This window comes from Rhinolophus sinicus, chromosome 17 (genome assembly GCF_057876585.1).
Source record: "Rhinolophus sinicus isolate RSI-liver-muscle chromosome 17, RSI-T2T, whole genome shotgun sequence".
Lineage (NCBI taxonomy): Eukaryota > Metazoa > Chordata > Mammalia > Chiroptera > Rhinolophidae > Rhinolophus > Rhinolophus sinicus.
Window position 1 is genome coordinate 49,296,279 of NC_142517.1, and position 26,902 is coordinate 49,323,180.

Here is a 26,902-nt window from a genome sequence, read left to right on the forward strand (position 1 = left end):
TTTGTCCTGAGCTAGAGTGTGAAGCGTTCACAACTGGCCGGGGCCAAAACTAGTGGAATATCTTATTGCACCCCACACACCTCCAATACCTCCAGGCAGAGACAGGTAATAACCATCTGGGCAAAATGCCCTCTTGGCTGGAAGGATATCTCTGCTTTTAACCACTGGCTTGTATTTCTTTAGGATACAACTTAGAAAACAAATCAGATGCCAGATTTCCTCACTCTCATCTCTTAATCATGGGCAAAATAGGTACATTCACGCTCCACCCACCTCACTCACCTTTGCCTCTGTTTTAGAGAAGGATGAGTCACGTACACACACGGAGTTATAAATCATCTGGAGAGGATTTCCAATATCCTAAGAAATAATTCCCTCTGGTTTTGGCACTAAGCTATTTTCTCTAGGAAAATATCTACCTAGTTTTATACAAGTTGCCACAGGCCAAAATATTGATAGCAGGGTAGCTTTTTAAAAAATTATGACAAGTGCATCAATTTAGAACTTGGACCATCTGCCCCTGAAAAACCTTGAGGGTTTGTTAAAATTCAGATTCCAGGATCTCACCCCAGAAACTCTGAGTCTGTCTGGGTCTCTGGGGGGTAGAATCTCTGTATTTTTAATACATTTCCCAGGTGATTCTGGTACACGCTAGAGTTTGCTTTGCCTACTGGTAAGATTATTGCAAACACTCCTGTCGTGATTTCACAATGGTTAGAACAACAAAATCAAAATCTCTGGACTGAATAATTTGTATCTTTGAGATTTCTGAATCACATCCTAATAGTTGTTCATTTTTGGACTGTAAGCCAAAGAAGGCAAAAGCAAAAAGTCAATGTATCTGTGACAAATGCTTTCTATCAGATGTATATTATTCAACACCCTCCCCCATGAAAGTTCTAAGTTCACAGTTTTGCAGATACAGTGAAGTCTAGATTTAGTTTGCAGCTGTAATTATGTTAATTTTTCCCCCCTTCTAGCTACATAAGTTTAGTGTGATGTGTCTCTATCTGCTGATTCTATCAATCAGCATGGAGTCTTCTAGGATCATTTAAAACAAAATTTTATTAATGAGGTAACATTAAGTAAAAAGGCAGGCCACAAAAAAATTAAGTTCCAACTTTGTAAATAGAGACTGAAAGTAAGTAACTACAAATCATCATCAGGTGTTTGTATTAGGGTTAGCCCTTTGTCCCCGTAAGCTACCGCTAAATTTATGTTCATTTTTTAAATTAAAAAATGATAAACACATTTTTAAAGATGTTGACTTCTCAGTTAAAAATATCACTAGTAAAATTTTAACTCATTATTAAATCAACTTCAAAAGCACAAATTAAGAAAAATGTATTTATAAGCCTGAAATCCTAAAACAATTATTTTAATTTTTCCATTTCCCTTCTAAAGTTTATTTACAGGCAGCATACATGATTTTAAGACAGTTGTAATTTTAGTTTATCTACAAATTTGAATTCTGCTTTTTCTACTTTGCATTATTTTATAAATTTGTTTGCACATTTCTGCACAGCTCCAGAATTATTTTAAATGCTACATTTTTTTAGAAAGTTGACATATCATACTTTATCCATTCCTATATGTAGGAACATTTATTTTTGTTGTATGTATTTTCAAGTTATTATAAATAAGAGAATCATCTTTGTATATGAGGTTTTCTTTTTTTTTTTTTTTAAGTTATTTCTTTAGAATAAATTTCCAGCAATGGTTTTACTACTTGAAAAGGCATAACATTTTTACAGGCCCTAATACATAACATAGTTTCCTTCAAAAAATTATATCAATCTTCATTACCATAAGCTATGTGAAAAAGAACTGTATTCCTAAAAAGATTGAGGTATTTTTTTTAAAGCCTTTCACTTTATTTTTGTTACTCTTTTAATTTTTATTTCTTCATTATGATTAATAATTTTTAAGCTATCAATAGGCCAGACGCTATTCTAAGAGGTTTTCATATATAACAATCATTTTTTTCTGTAAGAATAATTTAAATAAACTCTTGATGCATGAAAGCTATAAATACCTCCCCTCTATATGTTAGACATAATAAAATAAAACTTAAAATTTCCGGAAAATAAATCATCTTATTTCATAGAGGTGGAAAGGCACAGAAAGTTTGACTATGAAGTAAAAGAACTCTAGTGTAGATATTCCAGCACATCCAATTTTTGTACCTCAGAAGAACAACTTAATTCAAAGGAATAAGAGTTTTTTATTACTGAGAAAAAAAATAATTTTTTTTTCCAGAATGAGTTCATTTAATCCATATCTTCTTTTTTAAAAATGACTAGATGAAACTTTATTTAAAAGTCCATTAAGGAACTGGGATGATAAAATGCAAAAGGACAGTAATTCTAATCATGTTTTTTAAATAATTAAGGAAACCATTCAGTAAATGACCTACCTGATCTCACCAAGCACATCAAACTGATGAAGACGTATATTCGCAGCATGTGGAAACTGGAGCGTGTGTCACATTCACAAGAAGAATGATTTCCTTCGCAGAGCCTTAGTTTCCACCGTATGCTTTGCTCAGAGAGAGCTCAGATGACTAATCCAGAGGTGTGGTGACAACAGGAAGTTCCTGAGGGACTGTAGGCAGTTCCCAGCCCATTCAGGATATTTGACTTCTCCTTTTTTTCGATAAGAGGTCAAGTACCTTTCTGTCTTGCACAATTTTATGCATATCTTAATATTATAATACATATTTGCAGAATGACGTATTCAAAATAGTTTCATTCTTTGTGGGCGGTTTATTAGTCTTTTGGCTTGGTGTGTTGAGATCAAGTGTGATTTGAGATCTTTTCCTCTCCAGTTAGTATTCTGGTTGCCCTTGTACACAAAACTACTTTTTATATTAATTCACACAGTCATTCCTCATAGGGCAGTCTTTACATTTTAACAACGTTTCATTAAATCCGACTATATACCCACGTTTGCCAAAATATATTTCAGATTAAAGGAAGCGATTTTATGGTATTAAATATCTTTATTTTTATTTCTTCTTATCCAGAGTTCCCATCTAGCTATTAGTTCTTCTTTTTTTAAGGAAAAGTAAATGCAAAGACTTTAAATAAAGAACTATGCCAGAATACATTCACCTCTGTGTTGGAAGTAACAAAACTGTGCCCCACAGCTACAAGGTAATTTAATTCCTTTTCTAATAGAAGTGCTTGCAACACTTACTCAGACTTCTGGTGGTCTGGAGCTTAAAAATAAATTAATAAATAAAGACGCAAACAACCTAAGAATACATTTTCATCCAAAGCATCAGGCAAAAGCTACTTTCTAGTCAGTTAGCGTTGTCTATCTGAACTGTGAGTTTACGAAGTAAGAGCATCTCTGACATAAATGTATCAGTTCTCAGCACCCCGGTTTGCAGGGAATTCCTTGTAGGAAGTAGATTCTAGCAATGCTTCCCTAGGAATCAGTAATCAGAATCACCTGGGGGGCTTTACAAAGTATTGTATATGTATTTCTGTGTCACACCTCAGACTTAATAAATGCTAAGATTTCCTAGCACAGGTCCACTAACCTGGTTTCCAATCCCATGTCTTCCACTCACTAGTTGTGTGGCCTTAAGGAAAATATTTAAATTCTTTAAGTCTTAATGTTCTCATCTGTAAAATGGAGAGAATAACACCACATATGTCACAGGGTTGTTACATGGATTAAATGAGATATTATAGCTAAAGTTTTTAGTACTGTGCCTACTGCCATGGTAAGCGCACTCACCACTTGGTAACAATTGTTATTACCTAACCGGTCACACAATCTGCACCTTTCCGTCCCCACAGAAGGTGGCTGCACAATGCTGAGAAGAGAGATCAAGTGGAGCATATCTGTAGGATTTCAGGAATGGAGGGTCCCTTACAGCAGTGGTATTTCAGGAGAATGACTAGTCTATTTTTGTGTTTTGTCTCCTGCTTGGAGAAATAAATTAGAGAAACGTAAATGGGAAAACCAAATAGATGACCTGCTAGCTTTTTTACTTTTCCATTTGCAAAAAGCTTTACTAATTTGAAAACAACCGCCCTCTGGAACAAATGGAGAATTGTTTCACATTCTGTTAGGAACCAGTTATAGAATGCATTGCTTCCTGTTGGATCCGTGTATTTGCCTGATAAATATTTGTTGAGCGTGTATCAGTTTTAGTACCACGCCAAGTATTTATCCAGACAGAGCCAATGTACATTTTCCTGGAAACCAGCCAATTATAGGAATAAAAATCATTTCCGTGAGGAGGCTTTGGGTTACTATTAATGCTTTTCCCGCTGGTGGGCACAAAAGGTCCCCCAACTTCCTAGCTGTATGGTCCCTTCTACTTCCAGCATTCAAAACGGCACAAGAATCAGTGGGAGGACCCAATCCCTCTTTTTCGGGTTAATGAGAAATATCAAATATAAAAAACCCAAAGCATTCCAAAGAATGGGGGAAGGGGAGAAGAAGGGAGGACAGACTAGAAAATGGCTGTGACTATAAGAGATAGCCCAAGAAATCTTTGAAAGGTGGGTTAGTTCTGTCTCTTGATTGTGGTGGTGATTATAGGAATCCACACGTGTGATAAGATTGCGTAGACACACAGACACAAACACGTACACACACAAGCATGTAAAACTGGTAAAATCTAAATAAGGTCTGTGGATTGTACTAATATCAATTTTCTGGTTTTGATAGTTCATTCTAGTTATGTAAGATGGTATTAGGTTGGTGCAAAAGTAATTGCAGTTTAAAAGAAATTGCAGTTCAAAAACTGCAAAAACCACAATTACTTTTGCACCAACCTAACACAAAGTGGGGCGGGGTTGAGGATACATGGGACATCCCTGAACTATTTTTGCAACTTCCTGTGAACCCATATTTATTTACAAGTAAAAGTTTTTAAAAATTCCAAAAGATGGGCCAACTCATAACTATTTGAATATCAACATTTAGTCAAATGTATTCTGAGGAAAACCATTTCCTCATTTCTTATCAGATAGTCAAAAGTGAATAATGGTCAATTTTCTCACTACTATGACCCTGATAAATGATCACAGCTCAAGAATATCACAATTTTCCTCATTTCCACTCTTGTATTGTGTACTGGTTTTTTGTTTTTGTTTTTGTTTTTAAACCTAGGAATCACTTGCTACAGAGAGCAGGGTAGAAACAAGTGGGCAAGCTTCCAAATGCATGGACAGGAAAAACAGGTATGGAAGTGTAATGAAACTGAGAGGAGGTGGCTTTATAACTCTCATTGACTTCAACAGTCAGGAAAGGTGACCTAGGAGGTCTGACAATTAAGTTTGCGAACTTGCCACTGTGTGTTTACATTGGTGGCACTGCGCAAACAGTTCAGTAAGGTTTCATAATTTTGGGACTCGTATATCAGTGTCTCACAACTGTGTTCATGTTGATGTGTGGCGGTGTCTTGCTGAGCTTGCTGAGTGGCGTTCATTATTGTTGTTGTGTGTTTTTTGTGCCGTTGCGAGACTGTCTGAGCTTGAATTAGAGCAATGAAGAAACATTCAATTTCTTGTTAAACCTGGCAAGAGTGGAACTGAAATCAGGGACGTGTTAGTCCAAGTTTATGGAGATAATGCCATGAAGAAAACAGCATTGTACAAATGGATGAAACGTTTTTCTAAGGGGAGAGAACACGTCACGGATGAAGAGAGGTCAGAGCAGACAGTAACAAGCAGAATTGATGAAAACATTGCAAAAAATTTGTTGAATTGTGCATCAAAATTGTCGGCTGACTATGAGAAACATAGCAGACCAAGTAAACGTTGATCGAGAAAGTCAGGAAAATCTTAACTGAAAATCTTGGCATGAGAAAGGTGTGGGCAAAAATGATCCCGAAGGAGCTCACCAATGAACAAGAGCAAAGGAGAGTCAAAGTTTGCCAAGATCTTTTTGAGAGGCAAGAGGATGTTTTGGGCTGTGTTATCACTGTTGATGAAACATGAGTGTACTAATACATGAAACAAAGCGTCAAAGTGCACAATGGAAGTCAGCCAATTCTCCAAGATCAAGAAAGTTCTGTCAGTCCAAATCAAGAGTCAAAATGATGTGGCTAACTTTTTTTGATACCAGAGGGATTATTTATTATGAATTTGTACCAACTGGATAACAGTTAAGCAAATTTAATATTTGGAAGTGTTGAAAAGGCTGTGTGAAAAAGTTAGATGAAACGACCTGAACTTTTCGTCAACAATTCATGGCTCTTACATCACGACAATGCACCAGCTCACATGGCACTGTCTGTGAGGGAGTTTTTAGCCAGTAAACAAATAACTATATAGGAAAACTCTCTCTACTCACCTGATGGGGCCCCCGGTGATTTCTTCCTTTATCCGCAGATTAAGGAAATTTGAAAAGAAAACATTTTGATGACATTGAGGACATCAAGGGTAATACGATGACAGCTCTGATGGCCATTCCACAAAAAGAGTTCCAAAACTGCTTTGAAGGGTGGACTAGGTACTGGCGTCGGTGCATAGCTTCCCAGAAGAAGTACTTCAAAGGTGACTGTAGCGATATTCAGCAATGAGGTATATAGCACTTTTTCTAGGATAAGTTTGCAAACTTAAGTGTCAGACCATGATGTCCCCTCCCACGCAGGCGTAGGGCTCCAAGCTGGTGTATGATTCACTATAACATCCTTCTGTCTTCTTATCCACATCAGTGACCCTGCCACCTCTCACTGTGGTCCACATTTGGAAAGATAAGTCTGTTTCCTTGACTCATATTTCGCACGGAGATCGGGGTAACTTTCCTCAAATCCATATACTTGTTTTCTTTCTTCATTCTGTCATTTATTGAACATTTCTTGAGCTTCCGTTTTAAAAAATAATGACAAAATAGGAGATGGCTCCTTCCCTCAAGGACACAGACACATTAATGATAATAATAATAATACTCACATTGAGATATGGATACACATTCTATAGGAGAACTGAGACGGAAGCAGGAAGATGCTGGGATTCCCAGAGAGAGAAGCCATTGGAAAAATTTCACATAGGAGGTGAATTTGGATCTGGGATCCAAAGACTAAGTAGGAGTTTTCGAGGTGAAGGTAGAGGAAAAGCATTCTAGGCAGAAGGAACAAACTTGGTGGCATAAAAAAAGTGTGAATTGAGAATTTGGTGTGTTTGAATAGGGAAATGATAAAGTAATTTGAAAACAGGCTGTAAAGAACTTTGTATGTCATGCTTAGGATATTGGATTTTATCTTTAAGGCAGCGGGAACCTAGCTTTTTTCTTGTTCACTAATTTATATGTTAATATATTACTATTATATAATAATATAAATAAACATAATAAATGATATTTAATATAATATGTAATAAATAATATAAACATATATAAGATAACATACTTATGTAAATTTTTAACATTATTATATGAATAATTTTTTTAGGTATTTTTTTACAAAACAAGAAGGAAAACATCTGCATACCACTTTTTGGGCCTAGGAAGTATTTTTCATGGAATAGAGCTACTTTGTTTCATGAACCATAACTTCCTTACAAACATTGTATCAAACAAAATCAATGGAAGTCCAGTGCTTTCAGTAACGGTTTTCAGGGGTGCTGCACAGAACATTTCAAGGAGAGATTACTCTATCAAGGCCTGTATGCACATTGGCAAGAGAGAAGCAAAGTGCTTTTACTTACTAAAAGTTCTAAAAATAAAATCAACAAAAATTTCAGGGCAATGTCTAGTATTTAATGTCCATCGGTATGGACTATTTTAGATTTATTTGGATCTCAAGTCATTGTTTCAAAACGTTGTTATTAGAATGAAATTTGCTTTTACTTTTACTTAGTTGGTTTCCTAAGCCTTGGTCATGAGAATTCTGCACCTTCATTAGACAACTCTTTCCTGGAGCATGCACACAGAGTTGTCTGTGCGAGGAGCAAATCTATGGACAAATCCACCCCTATAATTTGGAAAGTCTATCGTTGTGACTTCTGCCTTGGCCTCCCATTTGGAACCATTGTGAACCACTTGAGGGTGAAGGGGACCAAAAGTTTTGCCTTTTGGGATATTGATTTTTAATCTGCTTATTAAGAAATGACTCAGAAAAAAAAAAAAAAAAAGAAATGACTCAGAAAGAAACTCTGACTCTCCACCCTTTCCTGCCTAAGAGATTCAGAGGGAAAGACCTACTCCAGTGAGGCAGTCATAGGATGTTCCCCTTAGCAGCCTAATTTAAATTGAGTGTGGTGGATAGAAGGGTGTAAAACAGGGGTTGTTTACTAGATTACCCCATCTCATTGTTTCTGGGTTGCCTACCAAACATTTACCTGCCTTGCATGTTCCACTCTTCCTCAACTTCCTGTGACTCACGCATTCTCACTTCTGAAATCTCAGACCCTACTCACTCCTTTTACCCTTTGTCCAAAATGACATATATACCTAATCTCACTTCACTGTCTTTGGAATTTGAATGCTTCTGTGAATTCCCCATGTATGTGTATAAAAATTTAATTTTCTCCTGTTAATCTGTCTCTGGTTATTTATTAGCCCAGCTAGAAAAATTTAGAAGGTGGGAAGGAAAGTATTATTTTTTCAGCCCCTACAAGGGGTTCCTGCTGTCTAAATCAGCAGGGTCTTTCTCATCTGGTGGCGTCCTTCTCTTCTGGTTGCACCTCAGTGTTGGCTGGTCCCCAAGATACCTGCCTCTCTCTTCATAGTTCTCCCTAGGGCTATCCAAAGTAAATTTTAGGGTCGCCCCATATGTAAGTCAGACCACTCCCCAAACCCTCTAGAATTTAGTGAAAATCACCCCAGTCAATTTTAGTGATTCAGTAAGAGAAACCAGAAATTTAATTTATAAATTTACTTTTCTTACTGAATAAGAACAACAATATAAATTTGCCTTCCTTAACAACAATAAAAGGTAACAAAACAACAACAAGAAGGACAGAAAAAGAGAGATCACTCTGAAAACAGCACAGAAGGGGGACTGTGTGAAAAAGGAGGTAACTATTGCAGTGATGTGGGAAATAACCAGGCCCTGAATGACAGCATTCCTTTGGCTTTGGAGAAGGGAAGGAAGGGAGCAGGTCTGTGGGAAATGTAGGATGCAGAACTGGCAAGTTAAATGATTTATTAGATATGAGAGGTAAGGAGGGGGAAGGAAACATGAAGAACTTAGCTATGCTGGGCCTGCACATACGTAAGCACATTTCATCAGCCCATAGATCTGAGAGGCAGGTTTGATTAACTCTATTTTACAGATTAGGAAACTAGTTTAGGTAGGGTCTGGTGCTATTATTTCTCCGTCACGAGGCAGGCCAAGACATTTGTAGTCAATGTGAGCACATTTTATAATAAAATCTAGGACAAGAAAAACTGCACTTGCTTTTGGATAATAAGGCCAAGGTTATTATTAGATTGAATAAGATCAAAGTTATGTTATTAGGAGGACACATTTTTCTTGAGTAACAAAGAAGTTGGTCTCCAGAAGAAAACGAATCTTCAGGGTGGTGAATGATGTTAGATTTTTAGGTATGTTAAGATGAATCCAACAACATCTCACTTGTGGCCTCCTTCCCACTTCCATCAAATGGCCCAGAACTCTATTCAGGGGTCAGCCAAAACAAAGTTGAAAGGAAATCTTTTAACACTCTGAGGAAAATGGTAAAGTGAAAACTTGTAAGACTAAAGAATGGATTGGAGAGCTGGGTCTTCATTGTTCTGTGGAGGGGAGGTACCAATTAGAGGAAGAGGGGCTGGGCCGTGGAAAGGCTTAAAGGAGAGGATCTAACCTAGAGACAGACAGACATCTTTTCAGAAAACTGGGGCAACCATTTAAGATACCTACTGAAAACTTAAGCGATGAGCTTGTGGCCCTGTGGTGGTACAAGGATGCAACTTATCCAAACCAGGGGCAGAAATATCAATGTCCTTGTTACTCCATTTGGCTTTGGGATTCAACTCTGGCCCCCAGTGGAGTTTCTGGGTCCGGGAATGGCTGTGGCAGTGGTGGGGTGAAGGATAATCCCTCTTTTTGCAATGGATGGGCAGTGCCTGATGCCTCTACTGTGGACGACAGGACAGCGAAGGCATCAATGGGCAGACAGGTCCCAGGCAGGAGCGACCGTAAGGCTGAGTCCCCTTCTTTTCTCCATTTCAGAGGTCAACTGGAGACAGTAGGACGACACAAAAGGAGTGCACGTATTCAGGGGGGTGGGGGTGGTGGCTGACACACTCATGAGTTACTATGTGCTGATGAGGCCCAGGTATTCAGACTGAGGTCTGTAATTCCAAAGCCCTCCCACTTTTAATGGCGGGTGATTGACATTTCAGTATTGGGTATGTGCAGGTGCTATAGCTGAGGTAGGAAAAGAAAAAAATAAAACATGTGGTGTTGTACTAGAGTACTTTGAGACTTGATGCTAATATTTCTTAAATCTTGGTGGTAAGAACCTGGGAGTTGATATTCTATAGCAGCTTGCAGTTTTATGATTTATTTTTTGAATGGAGACTGCTTTTTTGTTTTGAGGACTCTTTTCCCAATACTTGAGTGATGTTCTTCGTTTGGCAAAAGCAAGGACCAGCTCTCATAATGGAATGGACAGTTGGGACACAGCAGAATTGCTCTGCATAATAATATCATTGTTAGTCTTAGATTAACAGAATCACCTGAAATGGGTTGGGTTAGAGGTGGAGGGGGATTCTTTTGTTGAGAAGAGTGGAGAGATGACCTGGGGTGGGGGAGCCGGGGAAGAGTCCTTTTGGGAAGCAATGGGCTATAGATGCTGTACTTAAAATAGCCACTTCTAAATCTTATTTGAGGCTTTGCAATTCCCCTATTACAGTATTCCCAAACTTCCAATAACATCCTAGTGTTGGCTGTGCTTTGGGGAATTAAGAGAGGGGCTATGTCCACATTTAGGATTTGTTTCCACCTTCTAGGAACTGCCTGCCCCCACACCCACACCCGAAGCCAGAGTGGTGGTAGTCATAGCTGGCGGTTCTGGAGCTCTGGGGGATGGCTTGCAGCAGAATTCCGGAACACTGCAGTACTGGAGAGTGCCTATGTTGAAGTTTAAGCAAATCTGGAAGTCTGGCCTTAACTTAATCATAAGTAAGGATCAAGTGCAGTCAAGGATGGATTTGCGGGGCATGAAAATCTTTGAATATTCCTAGAATTGTTTGGGAGTGGGACTGGATTTTCTATCACTAAGTAGGGTAGGACTTTTTCTGTTGATAATCAACCAGAAATGTGACTTCTTGATACCAGAAATGTGACAAGGTGTCTGTGGCTTACTTGTACCTACTAGTCTCCCCCTGGGCTGGTAACACTCCCTGCCAGCCCACGGGGAGACTAGTAGGTAGTAGTAAGCCACAGGTACCTTTTCATTCTTAAGCTTCTGTAAAGCCATCCTGGAGTGCTGCCCTTCCCTTCCCTCAGCGTGTGGGTTTCCTTTCTCGGGCTCCTACTGCACTTTGTACACACCTTTATCACAGCAGCCAGTTATCTCGTAATTTGTCTCTTTCAGTAGAGCTTAAGGAGAGGGATTGGCGCGGGTTCTCAGATCCCGGTTCAAATTCCAGCTATGGCACTAGCTAGCTTAGTGACATTAAGCAAATAACGTAATCGCTCTATGCCTCGATTTCCTTATTTATTAAAAATGGGACAAGACTCTCCATTGCTTGCGGTTGGGAGAAACGAAGGTGACAATGCATGTCAAGTGCAAGGCAGAAGCAAAATAAAGGGCTCCTCGTATAGTAAACATTTGTTAATTAACCTAACTTACCTTTACTTTGTGTACTCAAACATTTACTGTATTTCAGTCCCGGGGCGCTCCCTCCCAGGTGGAGAAGCTTCACGTGCAGCCTGTGGGCCTTGTCCCGCGGGCCGGCTCAGGATTGGGTCCGCCGAAGAGAAAACCCCGCCCATAGCCCTTTCGCTCTCGTCCAGGATTGGACCACTACCGTCCTGCCGGCTTTCTGGTTGCTAGGTTCGGAAGTGGGGGGCGTGTTAAGTTGCGCGTGCGCAGGTTGAGGAGGAAGGTGCTTTCCGGTCGGGTAGGAGGAGGTGACGTCAAGAGCGGTGGCAGGCGGGAGCCTCCGGTAGCCCTGGGGACGTTGTATCTGTGGGCCTTCAGATCGCGTCACAAGTCGGCGACTGAGCCTTGGCTGTGGTGGCTGAGGCGGCGAAGGCGGCAGCGGCGGCGACAGCTCTGGGGTTTGTGTCTCGGGGTGTGTCGGCCGCCGCTGCTGCTTGGGCCTGGTATGTACAAATGGCTGGTTAGGATCCTCGGCACCATTTTTCGCTTCTGTGACCGGCCGGTGCCCCCTGCCCGGGCCCCCCTGAAGAGGCGGCGCTCGAACAGGTGAGAGGAGAGGGGGCTGAGTGCGGGCCTTAGGCCCCCTCCCCCACCCCGGGCTCGGCCGCGATGGCGCTGAGCCAGCCAGGCAGGCCCCGCTCGGCCGAAACGCGTCACTGGGCCGAGGCGGCAGGGGTGCGGGTCGCGGGTTGCCTGGTGACGTAGTCGCTTCCTCCACCCTGTGTGGATGCGGCTCTTCAGGATGGAAAGAGCTAGTTGCCTTCGGAGCGGCCGGTGATGGTTAGGATCTTGGATATTCTTGTCCGAGTCCACGCTGTTTCCTGTCATCAAGTGGGTATCATTTGTTGCCGCTCTTAGATTGCAACCTGAAAATGTGTTTCGGCTCACTGTTTACAAAGCACCCTCCCAAGTGTCATCTGTGGGCAATGAGTGCAGTTGAGATTGATATCTTGCCCAAAGCCGTTTTGACTGCAAGTACTGTTCTCTTAGCACCGAAACAGCAGCTGTCTTGTTCTGAAACAGCTGTCAAACTGTGTGTGTGTGTGTGTGTGTGTGTGTGTTGGGAGAGAGGGAGGGAGAGTGGTTCTGTGCTTTAGAATTAGGGTATGAGAAAAAAAAAGAGGTACCTCATTCTTTTATAAAGATCACTAGTCTGTACTCTAAAATTCGTTTAAAATTTGGGGGAAACTAAAAGCTCTTCTTACTTAGCATATACCCATTGGCTTGTCCCATTTCATAGTGAGTACCCCCTTGCCTAGAATTAATCTAGAGAGTGAAATATCATACCAATTTTATATATCTCCTAACTTTTAGTGATCAAGTGTTAATTTCATTTTTTTACTAAACCTCACGATCAGGGAAAGGTGGGTGTTTGCAGTTTGAGAGAATAAGATCATTAACACACGGGTCTGAGAATGCAGGTCATTGATGAAATTGACTGTTGGCTAAATTCCATTATGTGGATCATTTGAGAACATATTGTAAAGTGCCTAGAATGATGCTTAATACTATATATGAGAAGAGTAGTCGTTTATTCTACCCTGTGGGCCTGGTGCAAAGGTTGCTGTATGATCGGCACTTGGTACATATTTACTGAATAAAGGAATGTTAATTTTTTCCGCCCTGTTCTCTTTTTGCTACAAATCCCTGCTAGTCAGGGAGACAGTGGTTTGGAGGAAAAAAAAAAAAAAAAAAAAAATCCTCTTCTTTAGCATACATCATTGATCTAAAAACAACTCCTCAATGTGAGCCATTTGTCAGTCAAAATGAAGCCAGGAGTTATTGTTGGGATGTTCAAAATAATGAACTCAGTGGTATTCTCCTGGGATTTATTCTGTTCACTTTTTTTGGTAAATATCATCAGTCGTAATCATCTTTAGAAAGGTGATTAGTGGTGTACCATGACCCTTTAACATTGTTGAAGTATAGGTCCAATAACTTGCTGAATTTTCAAATTCTTTATTACCACTGTAATATAGTTTCCATGTGAAAAAAATGCAGTTAAATATAACAGCTTTTCTGGTTAACTGTTAAGGCTTCTTATACGCGTATATATGCATGTATATATATATATATATTTTTTTTCTCTCTTTTTTTTAGCACTGTGTTTTCTACAGTGGACACTGATGAGATACCAGCCAAAAGACCAAGACTAGGTATTGAATATTAATTTTAAAAATTCATTTTTTTTTTTAGTAGGAAAAGTATATGCCTGAATAAAATTTAAAAGATAAAAAGTATATGCAATGAAAAGTTTTTCCTGTCCATTTTCTACTCAGTTATCTTTTCTGGAGGTGACCATTGTTACCAGGGAATTAAGTATCTCTAAAGATAGATAAGCCTGTATGTAGAACATACATTTTAAAATTCTTAATCTTCCTCTAAAGAAAAGGTGCTTTTTAAATTTGAGGAGAAGACATTGTAAAAACTACTTCAAACTGAGTCATCTAGTCAGACTGCTGAATGAACCAATCTAATGTGTTGCCTCAGATTGTTTACTTCCCTATAATCTGAAGGGCTAGACATAGCTTGGTAGAAGAGAATCAAATTAGATTAAAGGGAAAAGGAATACAATGGATTACTATAATAATATTTTCTTTCTCAGAAATGCATGTGAATTTAGATTTACCCCTAGAAGTGGTCATTAAGAGTGGGCAAATCTGTATTAAGATTTCATTTAAATCCAATGAGTACTTACTGAGTGTCTCTTATTGCTAAGTAGTGTCTTGGGTTCTACAGGAAATACAAAAATGAGTAAGACAAGGTCTCTGTATTTTTAAGGACCTTATAATTGTAGGGGTATATGATAATATAGTGGGGGATAAAAGACAAGCACATAAATAATACCAATGTCAGTGAGGATATAAAAATGAAATAAGAAAAGTCATAACAAAATACTGTCCAATTTTCAGCTAGTTAAGAGTCTCAGTGAATATTTGATGAAGGAGCTAGTATGTAAGACGGGTCTTGAAGGATGAATAGGATGTCAACAGAGAACAATAGGAAGGAAAAGCTTTCTAGGTAGAGGGAATAGTATTGGAAAATTATGCAAGTCAGGAAATAATGAACAGAACTCAGGAAAAAAGCTGGCAAAAGAGAGGTCAGATTATGGAGGATTTTGAATGTCAGGAATATCCAAATTCATTAGGACAGTATTTTCCAAAGTACAGGATAGATACCAGACAGGAAATAATTTTAGGAGATACAATGTTCATAGCATTACGTAACATTTGAATTGTTATATACTAAAAAAGTTGTATCCTTTTCAGTTATTTTAAGCAGAAAATCTTGATTGAATGCTAGTATGTCTTCAATACTGATTTAATACAGTTGACCCTTGAACAATACGGGGTTAGGGGTGCTGATCCCCCCCAGCCCTAAGTTGAAAATCTGAGTATAACTTTTGACTCCCCCCAAATGTAAGCTTACTAATAAATAATTGATGAACACATATTTTGTATGTTATATATATTATATACTGTATTTTTACAATATAGTAAGCTAGAGAAAATAAAATGTTAAGAAAATCATAAGGAAGAGAAAATACAGTATGTATTGAAAAAAAACAAACCCATGTATAAGTGGACTCGCACAGTTCAAACCCATGTTATTCAGGGGCCAAACTACATGTTAATCTTTCCGTTTTTAATAGGCACAGTTAGAACCTAATATCATTGTGTTTTCATTTCTTTATAAGGCAAATAATGTTGCTTTACATTCATAGTAGCAATATAAAATTACCTTTCAAATACATTTGTTTAGCAAAACATGTGAGTCCGTTTTAAAGAAAAATATAAATAAATAGCTGTATGTGGTAAATATATATATATATATATATATATATATATATATATATATATATATATATAATAATCAAAAAACTTTCACAGTGGAATTATAGAAAGTTCCTGAAGTAATTCTGGCAGTTATCCATTTTATGGATTTGTATGGTAAGGATCTCTCCCTCTGTGATTTCCATGAAATATGTAGTATGAATGGAAACTATAAAAGGGGACCTAAGCCAAAGGTGAAGCAGTGGATAGCAGAGGTAATCATTCCTGCAGAGTTGGGAAAGGTCTATAGCAGTGCTGTCCAATAGAACTCTCTACCATGATGGCTACTGAGCACTTGAAATGGGGTTAATGCAACTGAGGAACTGAATTTAATTCAATTTAGGTAACTTACATGTGTCTACTGGCTACTATATCGGACAGTACAGCTCATTTGGTTGCTTTTGAGAAAAACAAAAACAAAAAAAACAGGAAGGGTAAAAGAAAAGAAGGAGGCTCTTAGAATTGCAAACTTATGATCTTATAGATGAAAGATTTTAAGAGATCTTAGTCTAGTCCCAGGAAAATAGGGTGGTCCTATTCCCATTTTACAGATGAGGCAGACTATTTTTTTTTTTTAAGTCAATGAGATCTTTTGACATAATCTTTGGCATTCCCAGATTTTGACAAAATTTGTAGTAAAATAAATATAGTACTTTTTAGTGTCTACTACTTAACTATGTTAAGAGTGCCTCTTTTCCTCTGGATTTGGATGACAGTCTGTGGGTTAAGCACCAATCCCCAAAGCTCCTTTTCTTCTTCTTACAGCTCAACATTATTAGAGGAATAACACAGAATTCTTTCTAATTCCTAAAATGAGAAACAGGTCATTTGCAAATTTTGGTTCTTCTAACTATTCTCTAGTTACAAATTACTTCGAATTGGATTCTGCTTTACCCAGCTATCACATCCTCCCTGTTGATTAAGTTATTGCCCTATCTTTCCGGAAAGTATTTTATAGCATATATATTCTGGAGTGCTTCTTGATTAAAATAACCTGAAATTTTAATTTCAGGTTATTTTTCTCCAAAGCAGAATGTGGCTAGGGTGATGATCTCTTTCTCTCAAACTAGTGCTTTGGAATATCCTTAATTAGGAAATAGAAAAGAAATTGTAAAAAACAAATCAGCAGTGCAGGAAGCGAGAAAAAGAAGGTAGTGATGAAAAGAGGAAGTTGGGAAAACACTGAAATCTCCCCCTCCCTTTTGTTTGTTTACTTACCTTATTTTGTAATCTTTATTTTTGGTGGCACAGAGGGGTAAGTCTGAGATCTTCCAATACATCTTTTCCGGTATAGAGGGATAGCATTGTTTCATCATGGATGTTAAGAATTACATATCTTATACTTCACTAATTTCCACCCTGGGGGTAAACAAGATAAAATAGCACTTAGTAAGTAGTTGTTTAGGACAACTGTATTGTTATCTGCCCTGGAAGTAATGATAAGTGTTTCCTGTAGGGTTCTGCCATGCCTAGTGAAGTTATGCCCCTGTCTCTCTGACATAGATTTCTTTTTCTATATGCGGGAGGGCTCATTGCTTGAAAGCTGTTGTTCAGGACTTTTTTTGTGAGTATCAGTGTGATTTGCTAAAGTGATGGTTACATGTTTTTGTAGCATCCTGATATTTGAATAAAAAAAAACAAAAACCACACTGCTGGAATTCCAGCTATTCAGGTAGAGAAATTATTTCTACTGATACCTTTTTATCTCAATGGTTGAAAATAGGACTTCTAATAAAAATTGAGAGGGCTTTTCTAAGATACAATCTTATTTTTTTGCTAGTTTATTACTCCATATTTATATGTATATGTAATCTATCTTACTGTTTCTAGATTGCTTTATTCACCAAGTGAAAAACAGTCTCTACAATGCTGCCAGCTTATTTGGATTCCCATTCCAGCTGACCACAAAGCCCATGGTAACTTCTGCCTGTAATGGAACACGGAATGTGGCCCCTTCAGGAGAGGTCAGTGGGGATAGGGCTCCTTAGGACTACTGATTTCTGTACTTAATCATTAAAATTAAATTTTAGAAATATTCTCATTTTAGGAATTAATGTGTAGAATGACTTCTTTCCAGAAATGTTCATGTCTTTATTAGCCTTGATATATAGGCCAAAAAATTAAAAGTTAAGAAATTACACATCTAAAAAGTATTTAAGAAGAGCCTAATTACTGATAATAAGTATGTGAGAAGACTCTGGAATTTTTATTTTTTACATCATTTTGTGAGTCTTTACAAATTATACCTTTGGTCTTATTGATGATATCTCTTCTGTGAGCTAGCTAAGTAATCACCAGTAGAGTGATTTTTTTTTCATATTAGAAACTTATTTTAATTTTAAAATTTAGATACTACAGAGGTGATTCTATTTGATTTTAAGGTATTTTCGAACTCTTCATCTTGTGAACTGACAGGTTCTGGATCCTGGAACAACATGCTGAAACTGGGTGAGGTGGTCAAAAATATTTCTGCTTCCCCCTACCTCCTTCTGCCTCTTTTTTTCTGAGTTTTGTGAATATGAAAGGAAAACACTGATTTGGGTTGCGATGAGAACACAGACATATTCTCTCTGCCATTCTAAAAAGCAAACAGTTACCTTTAGAATTGTATTTGAATTTACTGTTGTGTTTTTTATTTGTATTATCAGTGTCCTTAATGTGACTTAGATCAAGTTTCATTCATTTGAAAAAAAAAGAAATCCCGAGAGCTTACTCTGTGCTAGGCACTGTGCTAAATGAATCAGGAATAACAAAATAAAATCTTTAATAACAAAACAAATAAAATAAAATCTTTAGTAATAAAATAATAAAACCTTTAATAACAAAATAAAACAAATAAAATATTAACAAAATAGTAAAACCTTGCCTTTGAGGGTCATCATCTGATTGGTGAGCTACCCTAGGCTCCCAATTCTCATAGTTTTATGGATTAGGAATATTTATACATCCAAACCCCTAAATTGAATTGTAATTATTGTATATACTGTACAAAATGGTGGGGAAAAATAGGAAGAAGCTAGAGTCCTGAAAATGATTGTGACCTGTGCCACACAGGAAGATTTGTGAAATGTGAGAGGAAAGGGAAAAAGAGCTTTTAGGGAACTTGTGTATTCAGGAGTCAAAACCGAAGAAGCTTAGGAAATGATAAAAACCTTAGCATAGTGCTTCTCAAACATTTTTAGTAGAGTACCTCTGGTAGCAGAGAAAAGGAAAGTAAATATGTACCCCTGAGTCTGAGAATCTAGTTCTAAGGGACCTGGGACAAAGATGATGCTTCTTTGAAGTCTTTCATTTCATTTTAAAAGTTAATACAAATTAAATCACATAATCTATTCATGTTGTTGGAATATGTAAATGTTTAAAATTATGTACCATTGAAATTGACACAGGGAAAGGATGGTAGATTTAGTTTGTGCCTGAGGTATCAGTAGTATATTTCTCTGTGTTTGTGTAGCCTAGTCAGAGAGGCACAGGAATTCCTGGGCCCGGTTTCCTGTATAAAGAAGTCCACAGCCTCTAATCTAAAACCCTTGGAGATGTGTTTGGAAATTCTGAATTTTTCCTATTTTAGACATAAAGTGTTTATTGAATATTATTAAAAAATACCCGTTGGGATTGAACATTGGTTCAAGTCAGGTTTGGGAAACAAATGAATTTAGGTCAGTTTAGGTTTTGTTGCTACTGACTTATGAAAAATTTTCAGTTTTAGACTTCTGCATTTTGGAGTCCTCAGGGACTCCCAACCTTGTAGTAGCTACAGCAGAAAATGTGACTGATGAAAATTTGGTGAACCTTTTTTGAAGTATAGTAACCATCTCACAAGTGTTAGAAGCTTCCGGTGAAATGTAGTAACGTGTCAGGTTTTCATTTAAAAATACTTTTGTTTTCTTGGGAAGAAGAAATAATTTGAAAAATTGACTCAATTTGAGTAGATTACGAAGAGTTTGTAATCTTGAGTTCTTCGTGCCTATCCTTGGTCCCAGTAAGCAAAACTAGAAGCTTGCCTATTTTAGGTTATTGCCTATCGAGATCAAAGACAATTGTTATTGCCTATTGAGATCAAAGACAAACTACCGTATTTTGCCATGTATGATGCGCTCCTGTGTATGATGTACACTAATGTTTTTGGCCCAAACTTTCAGGGAAAAAATTTTGTTTTAATCTTTTAATTCAAATTTTTATTTACATTTAGGTACTTGTTTTCTGTATTATAAAGGAATTTTAGCATTTATTTTTTAACATATTATGGTACAAGAAATTTCATGTAACAAATAATTACAAAACACAAGAACAGATACAAGCTATAAGAATTTTTATGTACCGGTAACAAATTTACGATATTTACGCATCATAGAAGGCCAAGAACTCTTCGTTGTTGCAAACTCTTCGTAAATTCAACAAAACCGATTATCGTATTTCAGGGTATTATTTTGCATATGGATATCGTTATTGATTTCTAGAGTTATACTTTTAACTCATAGGCATAAATAAAAGAATTAAAAACATTTATATAGATACGGAATTAGTACTACCCGTTTATAGTGTGCTGTGCATCCTTATTTTTCCATCACAAATTTGGGCAAAATACTGCACATTATCCACAGCAAAATACAGTGAGTACTATTACTTTTCTTTTAACTTTACAAAGTTTGTGCTGGACCTCTGTGCTGTACATAGTAGAATTTGGAAAAATAAGACTAAGTTCTGCAATGTAGATTGCTCAGAGATTTTCTTTTCTAATGCAGACCGGTGTTTTGTTTTGTTTTACAATTACAAATACATTTTTAAACTAGGTAATAAATCTCCTAATGGAATAAGTGACTATCCAAAGATCAGAGTGACAGTAACCCGAGATCAGCCTCGCAGAGTCCTGCCTTCCTTCGGGTAAGTGTTACATTATGCCTTTCTTTAAATGGAATCTTAGCAGTTGTTAGGTGCTCTCTCTTGTTAGGCATTCCCACTTTTATTCTATTAACGTAATTTTAAGTAAGTACTCCGAGGCTACTGGCCTGCCGAATACCATACAGATAGTGAGAGACTTCAACTCAGATGCTGTTACTTTTTCTGCCATTTCTGCCCAGAGCATCTGATTTTGCAAAACTTTTACAAAATAATTGTTCATTCCTAAACTTTTTTTTGAAGTACCATGTGCATACAGAAAAGGGCAGAAATCGTGTGTCTAGCCTGATGAATTTTCATACACTGAACTGTTATTATTTTATTAGTAACTTTTGTCTCCCTTCTGTGGTCACACTTTCTAGAATTTCTGCTGCTTGGCTGTTAGATCTTCCGGATTGATCTAATTTTCATATGTATTCTCTGTTGTTGTCCTTGCCCTTTTTTTAAAAAAAAATCTTTTACCGACTTCGTTGTTGTTGGCTTCATAGTTTTTAAGTTGTAAGCATTCTCCCTCTCCTTATTCCCCGTGGTTTTTTCTTTCTCCAAGCATCTTGGAGGATGCAATGTCTTTTCTTATTTCTCTAAAGCTGTTAGTTATTTTAAAATTTCTTCTCCCTACTTTGCTTCCTCTGAATCTCCCTCTCCCCTTTGTTTTGGTCTTATCTTTCATTAATTAGAGTCTTTATTCAAATACTGGTAATCCTTGGCTATCTACTCATATTTAAAAATGAGACAGTAACTAAAAACTAGGGCTCTCTGGAGTTGGATAAGTGGCCGATTGTAGGGCTAAGAGAGAAAGTACAAAATGAGTTTGGAACGTCTTGTGCCAGAAATTAAAGAAGTGCTCAGGCACTGGGGACATGTAACATGACACAGGAGGAAACTTGAAGGGGCTTCCACTGGCCAAATTCGGGACAGTGTAAGCATCACAATAAATAAAGACAGGAATACAGATGCTAGTAAATAAATGTATAGTGTGGGAGGGAAAGATCTTTATAGTAGGATGCCACCTAGTAAGTGTAGAAGGAATGATAGAGCTTAAAAAATCATCATTTTGTAACTATCATAGTAATAATTGATATATACAAGAAACATCAATTGAGCTGTAACTAGTAAGTAAAAGTTTGATGAGGTACGGGATATGTACATAAACTCAAGATATCTCCCCACAAATTACTTATTAATTACAAAGGGAAACATAGTAACCTTAGGGTGGAGAAACCTGCTTGACACCACCTTAATCAAAGGATCAAAGTTAAAACTACCCACAGTGGGACAGACTGACATTATGGCCTCCAGATATATTGCACTGAGTAGGACCTCATCACCTAATTCGTATCCCAGCAAAATTCAATAATCGGAATCTAAGAATGAGAAAACAGTTTAAGATGAATTTAGGGTTAATTCTATAAGACAACAGGCCTGTACTCTCATTTTAAAGACGAAGAAAGGCTGAAAACTGTTTCAGATTGAAGGAGACTAAAGATACATGATAACTAAATGCAGTGTGAGCTCCTACATTGGATCCCTGATAGGAAAAAAGAATGCTGTGAAGGATATTTTTAATATCTTTGGAGAAATTTGAATATGGACTACATGTTACATATTGTATCATTGCTAAAGTTCCTGAATTTGATTATTGTATTATAGTTATGTAAAAAATGTCCTTGTTCTAGAGAGATGCATACTTAAATATTTAGAGGACTTATCTTTATGCATTTAATATTATAACTGTCCTTATAATCATTGCTTTAGCTACATTCCACACATCTTGAAATGTTGGTTTTAATTTTCATTCAATTAAAAATATTTTCTACTTTCTGTTTTACTTCCTCTTTAACCAGTGATTATTCTGAAATGTAGAATTACATTGTTTAATTTCCAAACATTTGGGACTTTCCAGATATCTTTCTGTTATTTACTATACTAGTTTAATTCCATTATGGGTAGAGAATATACTTAGTATGGTTTCGGTTCTTTCAAATTTGTTAACATATGTTTTATGGCCTAGAATATGGTCTACCTGAGTGAGGTTCAATGTGCACTTGAAAAAAATTCGTATTCTGCTATTGTTGGGTGGAGTGTTCCATAAATGTCAGCTCAAGTTTGCTGATAATGTTTTACAGGTCTTACTGATTTTCTGCTTACCTTTTTATTGATTGATGAGCAAGGAGTATTGCTGTTTCCTACTGTAATTGTGGTCTTGTCTATTTCTCCATCGAGTTATGTCAGTTTTTGCTTCATGTGTTTTGTCTTTTTTTGACCCAGATTCACCAGTTATCATTTTTGTCAATTTGCTTTATCATTCTCTGTCAAATAATTTTCATGTCTCGTTGATCTCCTTTAATCTGGAACAACTCCTCAGTCTTCTTTTTTTGTCTTCAGTAGCATGGATATTTTTAAAGAGTATAAAGCATTTCTTTTTGTAGAATGTCTCTTAATTTTGACTGATGTTTATTCATGATTTGTTTTAGAGGATGCATTTTTTGGGGGGGTAAAAATACTATATATGTGGTGTTGTATCTTTTTTAAAACATCACGTCAAGAAGGGTATGAGGTCAGTTTGTCCCATTATTGGTAATGGCAGGAGAGGCAGGCTGTGTCACCAGCAGCAATGACTAGGTTGGGGCTTCATGGCTTCCATTTCTTTAGCATTTATTAATTTACATTCATTAGTTTAGCATCCAGCCGATATTTATTGAGTGCCTTTCAGCTTAGATTATGTAATAGGTATGATACAGTGGTAAAAGGATATAATCCCATGTTTCCCCAAAAATAAGACCTATCCAGATAATCAGCTCTAATGCATCTTTTGGAGCAAAAATTAAAATAAGACCCGATCTTATTTTACTATAATATGAGACCGGGTCTTATATAATATAATATAATATAATATAATATAATATTATAATATAACATCAGGTCTAATATTAATTTTTGCTCCAAAAGATGCATTAGAGCTGATTGTCCGGCTAGGTCTTATTTTCAGGTAAACACGGTCTCAGTCTTTATGGAATTTAAAGTTTAGTGTGGGATATAGACATTATACAATCATACCAGTCATTAATTCCAGTGGTGCCAAGTGACATGAGGAAAAGTGCAGTACAAGAGGAGGGTATGTGTAATATGGGAGCTAATTCCAGAGTTGGGGTTGAAAAATGGTTATGAGGGAGAAGGCAGAGGCTTTCATACAGCAGCGCTGGTGACTGGAAATAGACATTCCATAGTGGAATTCTGGGGCACCCTTACTCTAGAGCTAGATCTAACTTTGTGAATGGTAGTTGTCTGATTTGCCAGGAGCAAGCTTAACCTGAGAAGCCTAAGTACAGAATGATCTGGAACTTAGATTCCAGCAATTGAAGCAGTTAGGTGATAACTTTGTAAAATTTTTTCTGTCTCTCAGTTTTACTTTGAACTCAGAAGGCTATAACAGAAGACCAGGTGGTCGTCGCCATTGCAAAGGCAATCCAGAGAGTTCTTTAACGTGGAAACCTCAGGACCAGGTTGTAACAGAGATGATTACTGACGAGGGTGGCAAGGGTCTGAGGCGTCCCCATTGTACTGTGGAGGAGGTAAGCCCTTTTAGCCTGATCTCTTTTGAAAACTATTTTATGAATTTTGGAGGGAATAAGTAATATATGTACTATGGTACAAAATTCAAAAGGTATAAAAGGGTGTACAGTGATAATAAATTGACCAGTCTCACTTCCGTACCTGGCCCCAGCACCCTGTTTGACTTTTAGCAAGTAACCACTGATACTTGTATGTATCCTCCTAGAGATATTCTGTACATATGTAATTTAGTCATTTTCCAGGTTATTTTCACCATAAAAAAGAAAAAGGAGTTACGTTAGGAAAAATAAGGTTATGGATTCTTTCTTTTTGGGTGAGTGAATTATTCTGACTTGTTTCTTGTATTAGCTGTAATAACTGACTGTGTAAGGGAAGTAAATGGTGTACATGTCTGCTCTTCCCTTTTCAGGGCACTTAGCATGATATCTTCATCAACAATCTTCTCTTCACTTCCCTCGTGAAGTCTTCACTTATTCCAGGAGAATTTAGAATTATTACTGTGTCTGGCATTTCCCAGGACCATCACCTATTACTGAATAGTTTTCTGAGCCACTTAGTTTAGTTCATCAAAGAACTATTTATATGGGTGCCAGTTGTCAGCAATTAAAATTGAATAAAATATGGTCCCTGTCCTCTAGGAGCTTATATATAAATAGTTGTATCCAACAGGTAGGCAGAGCGAGGAATGGGCTGCAGCCCTGGATGGGGTTTTAAGGAGAGAGATTATAAAGTAGCTTCATACCTTTTAGAAGAGAAATCAGAGATGGGACTGAGCATATATATACATATAGGATATATTCTAGAAACATTAGAAGGTAATATTAGCATGGACATATTCATTGGTTAAGTGTAGTATAAAGTTAGAGGGAAGAGCCTGAGCCCCTGATTTCAGTCTTTGATAAATACTTGCTACTGACCAGGATGCCCTGTGTGTTTAGGGGGAAGTTGATGACTTCAGTTTTAGACATTGTTTAAAGTGCCTGTGAAACATTAAGAAAACCTGGCCGGTAGAATTTTGAGAAGGCAGGGTTAGAGACACGTGTCTGAATCTTCTGCATATTGGTGTTATGTAAATCAAGGGAGCTGAAGACATTATTCAGGGAGAGAATGTAATGTGAGAAGAGATAATGGGCAGAACCATTGGCATTTGGAGCAGGCAGAAGAAGAAACAATCTGCAGTGGAGACTGAGAAGATAAGAAGAAATCAGGAGAGTGTATTGTCCAGGAAGGCAAGGCAAGGTCAGCAGGGTGAGATGCTGAAGAGAGAGGTCAAGTAACATAAAGGCTGAAAAAGTGTCGTGGATCTGGCCATAGAAAGTCACTGATGACTTTGGTGAGACCAGTTCCATTTTGGAAGCTGACTGTTCTGAATATGAAAGTGGATTATTTATGCTGAGTTGTTTTGTGGTTAACCCAGGTCCACTGTCAAAAACTCAGATGCCAGCAAGGTCTAGGAGCTAATGTAAATGAGTGAAGTGGGGTGGAGCCAATGGCCCTTCTGAAGGGAGTAGCACTGCCTCGCTCGAGATTGTGGATTCAGTTTTTCAAAAGAGGCAGATTTTTGGATTTTTCTTTCCAATTGATAAAGTTGGCAGTTAATTTAAGGAAATTTAAAAAACACTGTGCTAACAAATAAAACCCATCTACGGACTGCATTTGACCTCTTGGTCTTTGTTTATGATTTAATTATAGGTTTAATGTGCTAGAGGTTATCTAACATGCTTTCTTTTATTTAGGGTGTTCAGAAAGAGGAAAGAGAGAAGTACCGAAGGTTATTGGAGCGACTTAAAGAAGGTGGTCATGGAAACTCTGTTCCTCCTGTAACTTCAGCTCATCATAGGTAAAGATAATCTAACAAGATAAATGCTTTGTTAGACATCATTTTCCTTATTTTTGGAGAGGAAATTGGTAGGAAGCGCTTTGTGGAAAAAAGAGGTTAACATTGAGAGAACTAGTTTATATAAATTTTATGTAACTCTGGGTGGTGAACACACAATGGGATTTATAGATGATGTAATACAGAATTGTACACCTGAAATCTATGTAATTTTACTAACAATTGTCACCCCAATAAATTAAAAAAAAAAAAAAGAATGCAGCCTCGATGTCAACTAGGCTTGGGTTCAAAACCCAGCTCAACCCTTAGTTGCTATAAGATGTTGGGAAACTCCCTTAATGCCATGAGCTTCTGTTTCCTATGGAATGAGAATAAGAGGGAGAATGTCTCCCTCAAAGGGCTGTTTTGATTACATTAAATGACATTTATGAGGCAAAAAAAAAAAAATTGTAGTAGTAAAGGATTATATAGAACAGTGGTTTTACAAAATAAAATTTTCCGTTAGCTTTGGAATCCCTCTGTTATAGAAAAGTGGAATCACTGGTTGAAGTCAGGGAGCAGAGAATTTTTTCAACCTCCCCAATATACACATTTCCCACAATGGCGCTCTCTGTCTGCCTCTTTCCCCCTCTTCTCTCCTGCCTGTCCCTCCCGCCTTCCCTTTCCCTCTCCTTGCTTCCCCATATACATATAGTCTCTGAGGCATCTTAGTGGATGTATCTTAGCACAATTGGAAACTTTCCACTTTAGAGAGAAGATTAAAGTCACCCGAAGTCATAAGAAGTTTTCTTAAAAGACTCCTTGTTAATTAAATACTCTAATGAGCAAATAGTGTGGCACAAGGAGTTGATGTCTGGCCTTATACCCCTTTATAAAAAGGGGACAAAAAATATGTGAGCTTCGGAGTGACATACACTTGATAATTCTAACAAGTGAGAATACACGGAGGGGAGTCCCAG

At 37.4% G+C, this 26,902-nt stretch overlaps 2 protein-coding genes across 6 annotated transcripts in view; one reads left to right on the forward strand and one right to left on the reverse strand.

The window, feature by feature from the left end:
• The window catches only part of LIPH (lipase H), a 36,669-nt gene extending 33,770 nt beyond the window's left edge, over nucleotides 1–2,899 (reverse strand). For 2 of the 3 annotated variants that reach the window (XM_074328992.2, XM_074329003.2), the window contains exon 1: nucleotides 2,417–2,899. In XM_074328992.2, the coding sequence (XP_074185093.1) occupies nucleotides 2,417–2,465 (49 nt within the window). In that variant the 5' untranslated portion in view covers nucleotides 2,466–2,899. The remainder of the gene's footprint in view (nucleotides 1–2,416) is intronic. The other variant, XM_019735843.3, reaches the window with a different exon arrangement.
• A 9,142-nt stretch (nucleotides 2,900–12,041) lies between these two features.
• The window catches only part of SENP2 (SUMO specific peptidase 2), a 29,044-nt gene continuing 14,183 nt past the window's right edge, over nucleotides 12,042–26,902 (forward strand). The window contains exons 1-7 of one of the 3 annotated variants that reach the window (XM_074329028.2): nucleotides 12,042–12,347; nucleotides 13,902–13,957; nucleotides 17,465–17,598; nucleotides 18,050–18,082; nucleotides 20,428–20,518; nucleotides 23,937–24,105; nucleotides 25,843–25,946. In XM_074329028.2, coding sequence (XP_074185129.2) covers nucleotides 18,070–18,082; nucleotides 20,428–20,518; nucleotides 23,937–24,105; nucleotides 25,843–25,946 — 377 coding nt within the window. In that variant the 5' untranslated portion in view covers nucleotides 12,042–12,347; nucleotides 13,902–13,957; nucleotides 17,465–17,598; nucleotides 18,050–18,069. Of the gene's footprint in view, nucleotides 12,348–13,901; nucleotides 13,958–17,464; nucleotides 17,599–18,015; nucleotides 18,083–20,427; nucleotides 20,519–23,936; nucleotides 24,106–25,842; nucleotides 25,947–26,902 lie in introns of all 3 variants that reach the window. The other 2 variants (XM_019735839.3, XM_074329025.2) reach the window with 2 other exon arrangements.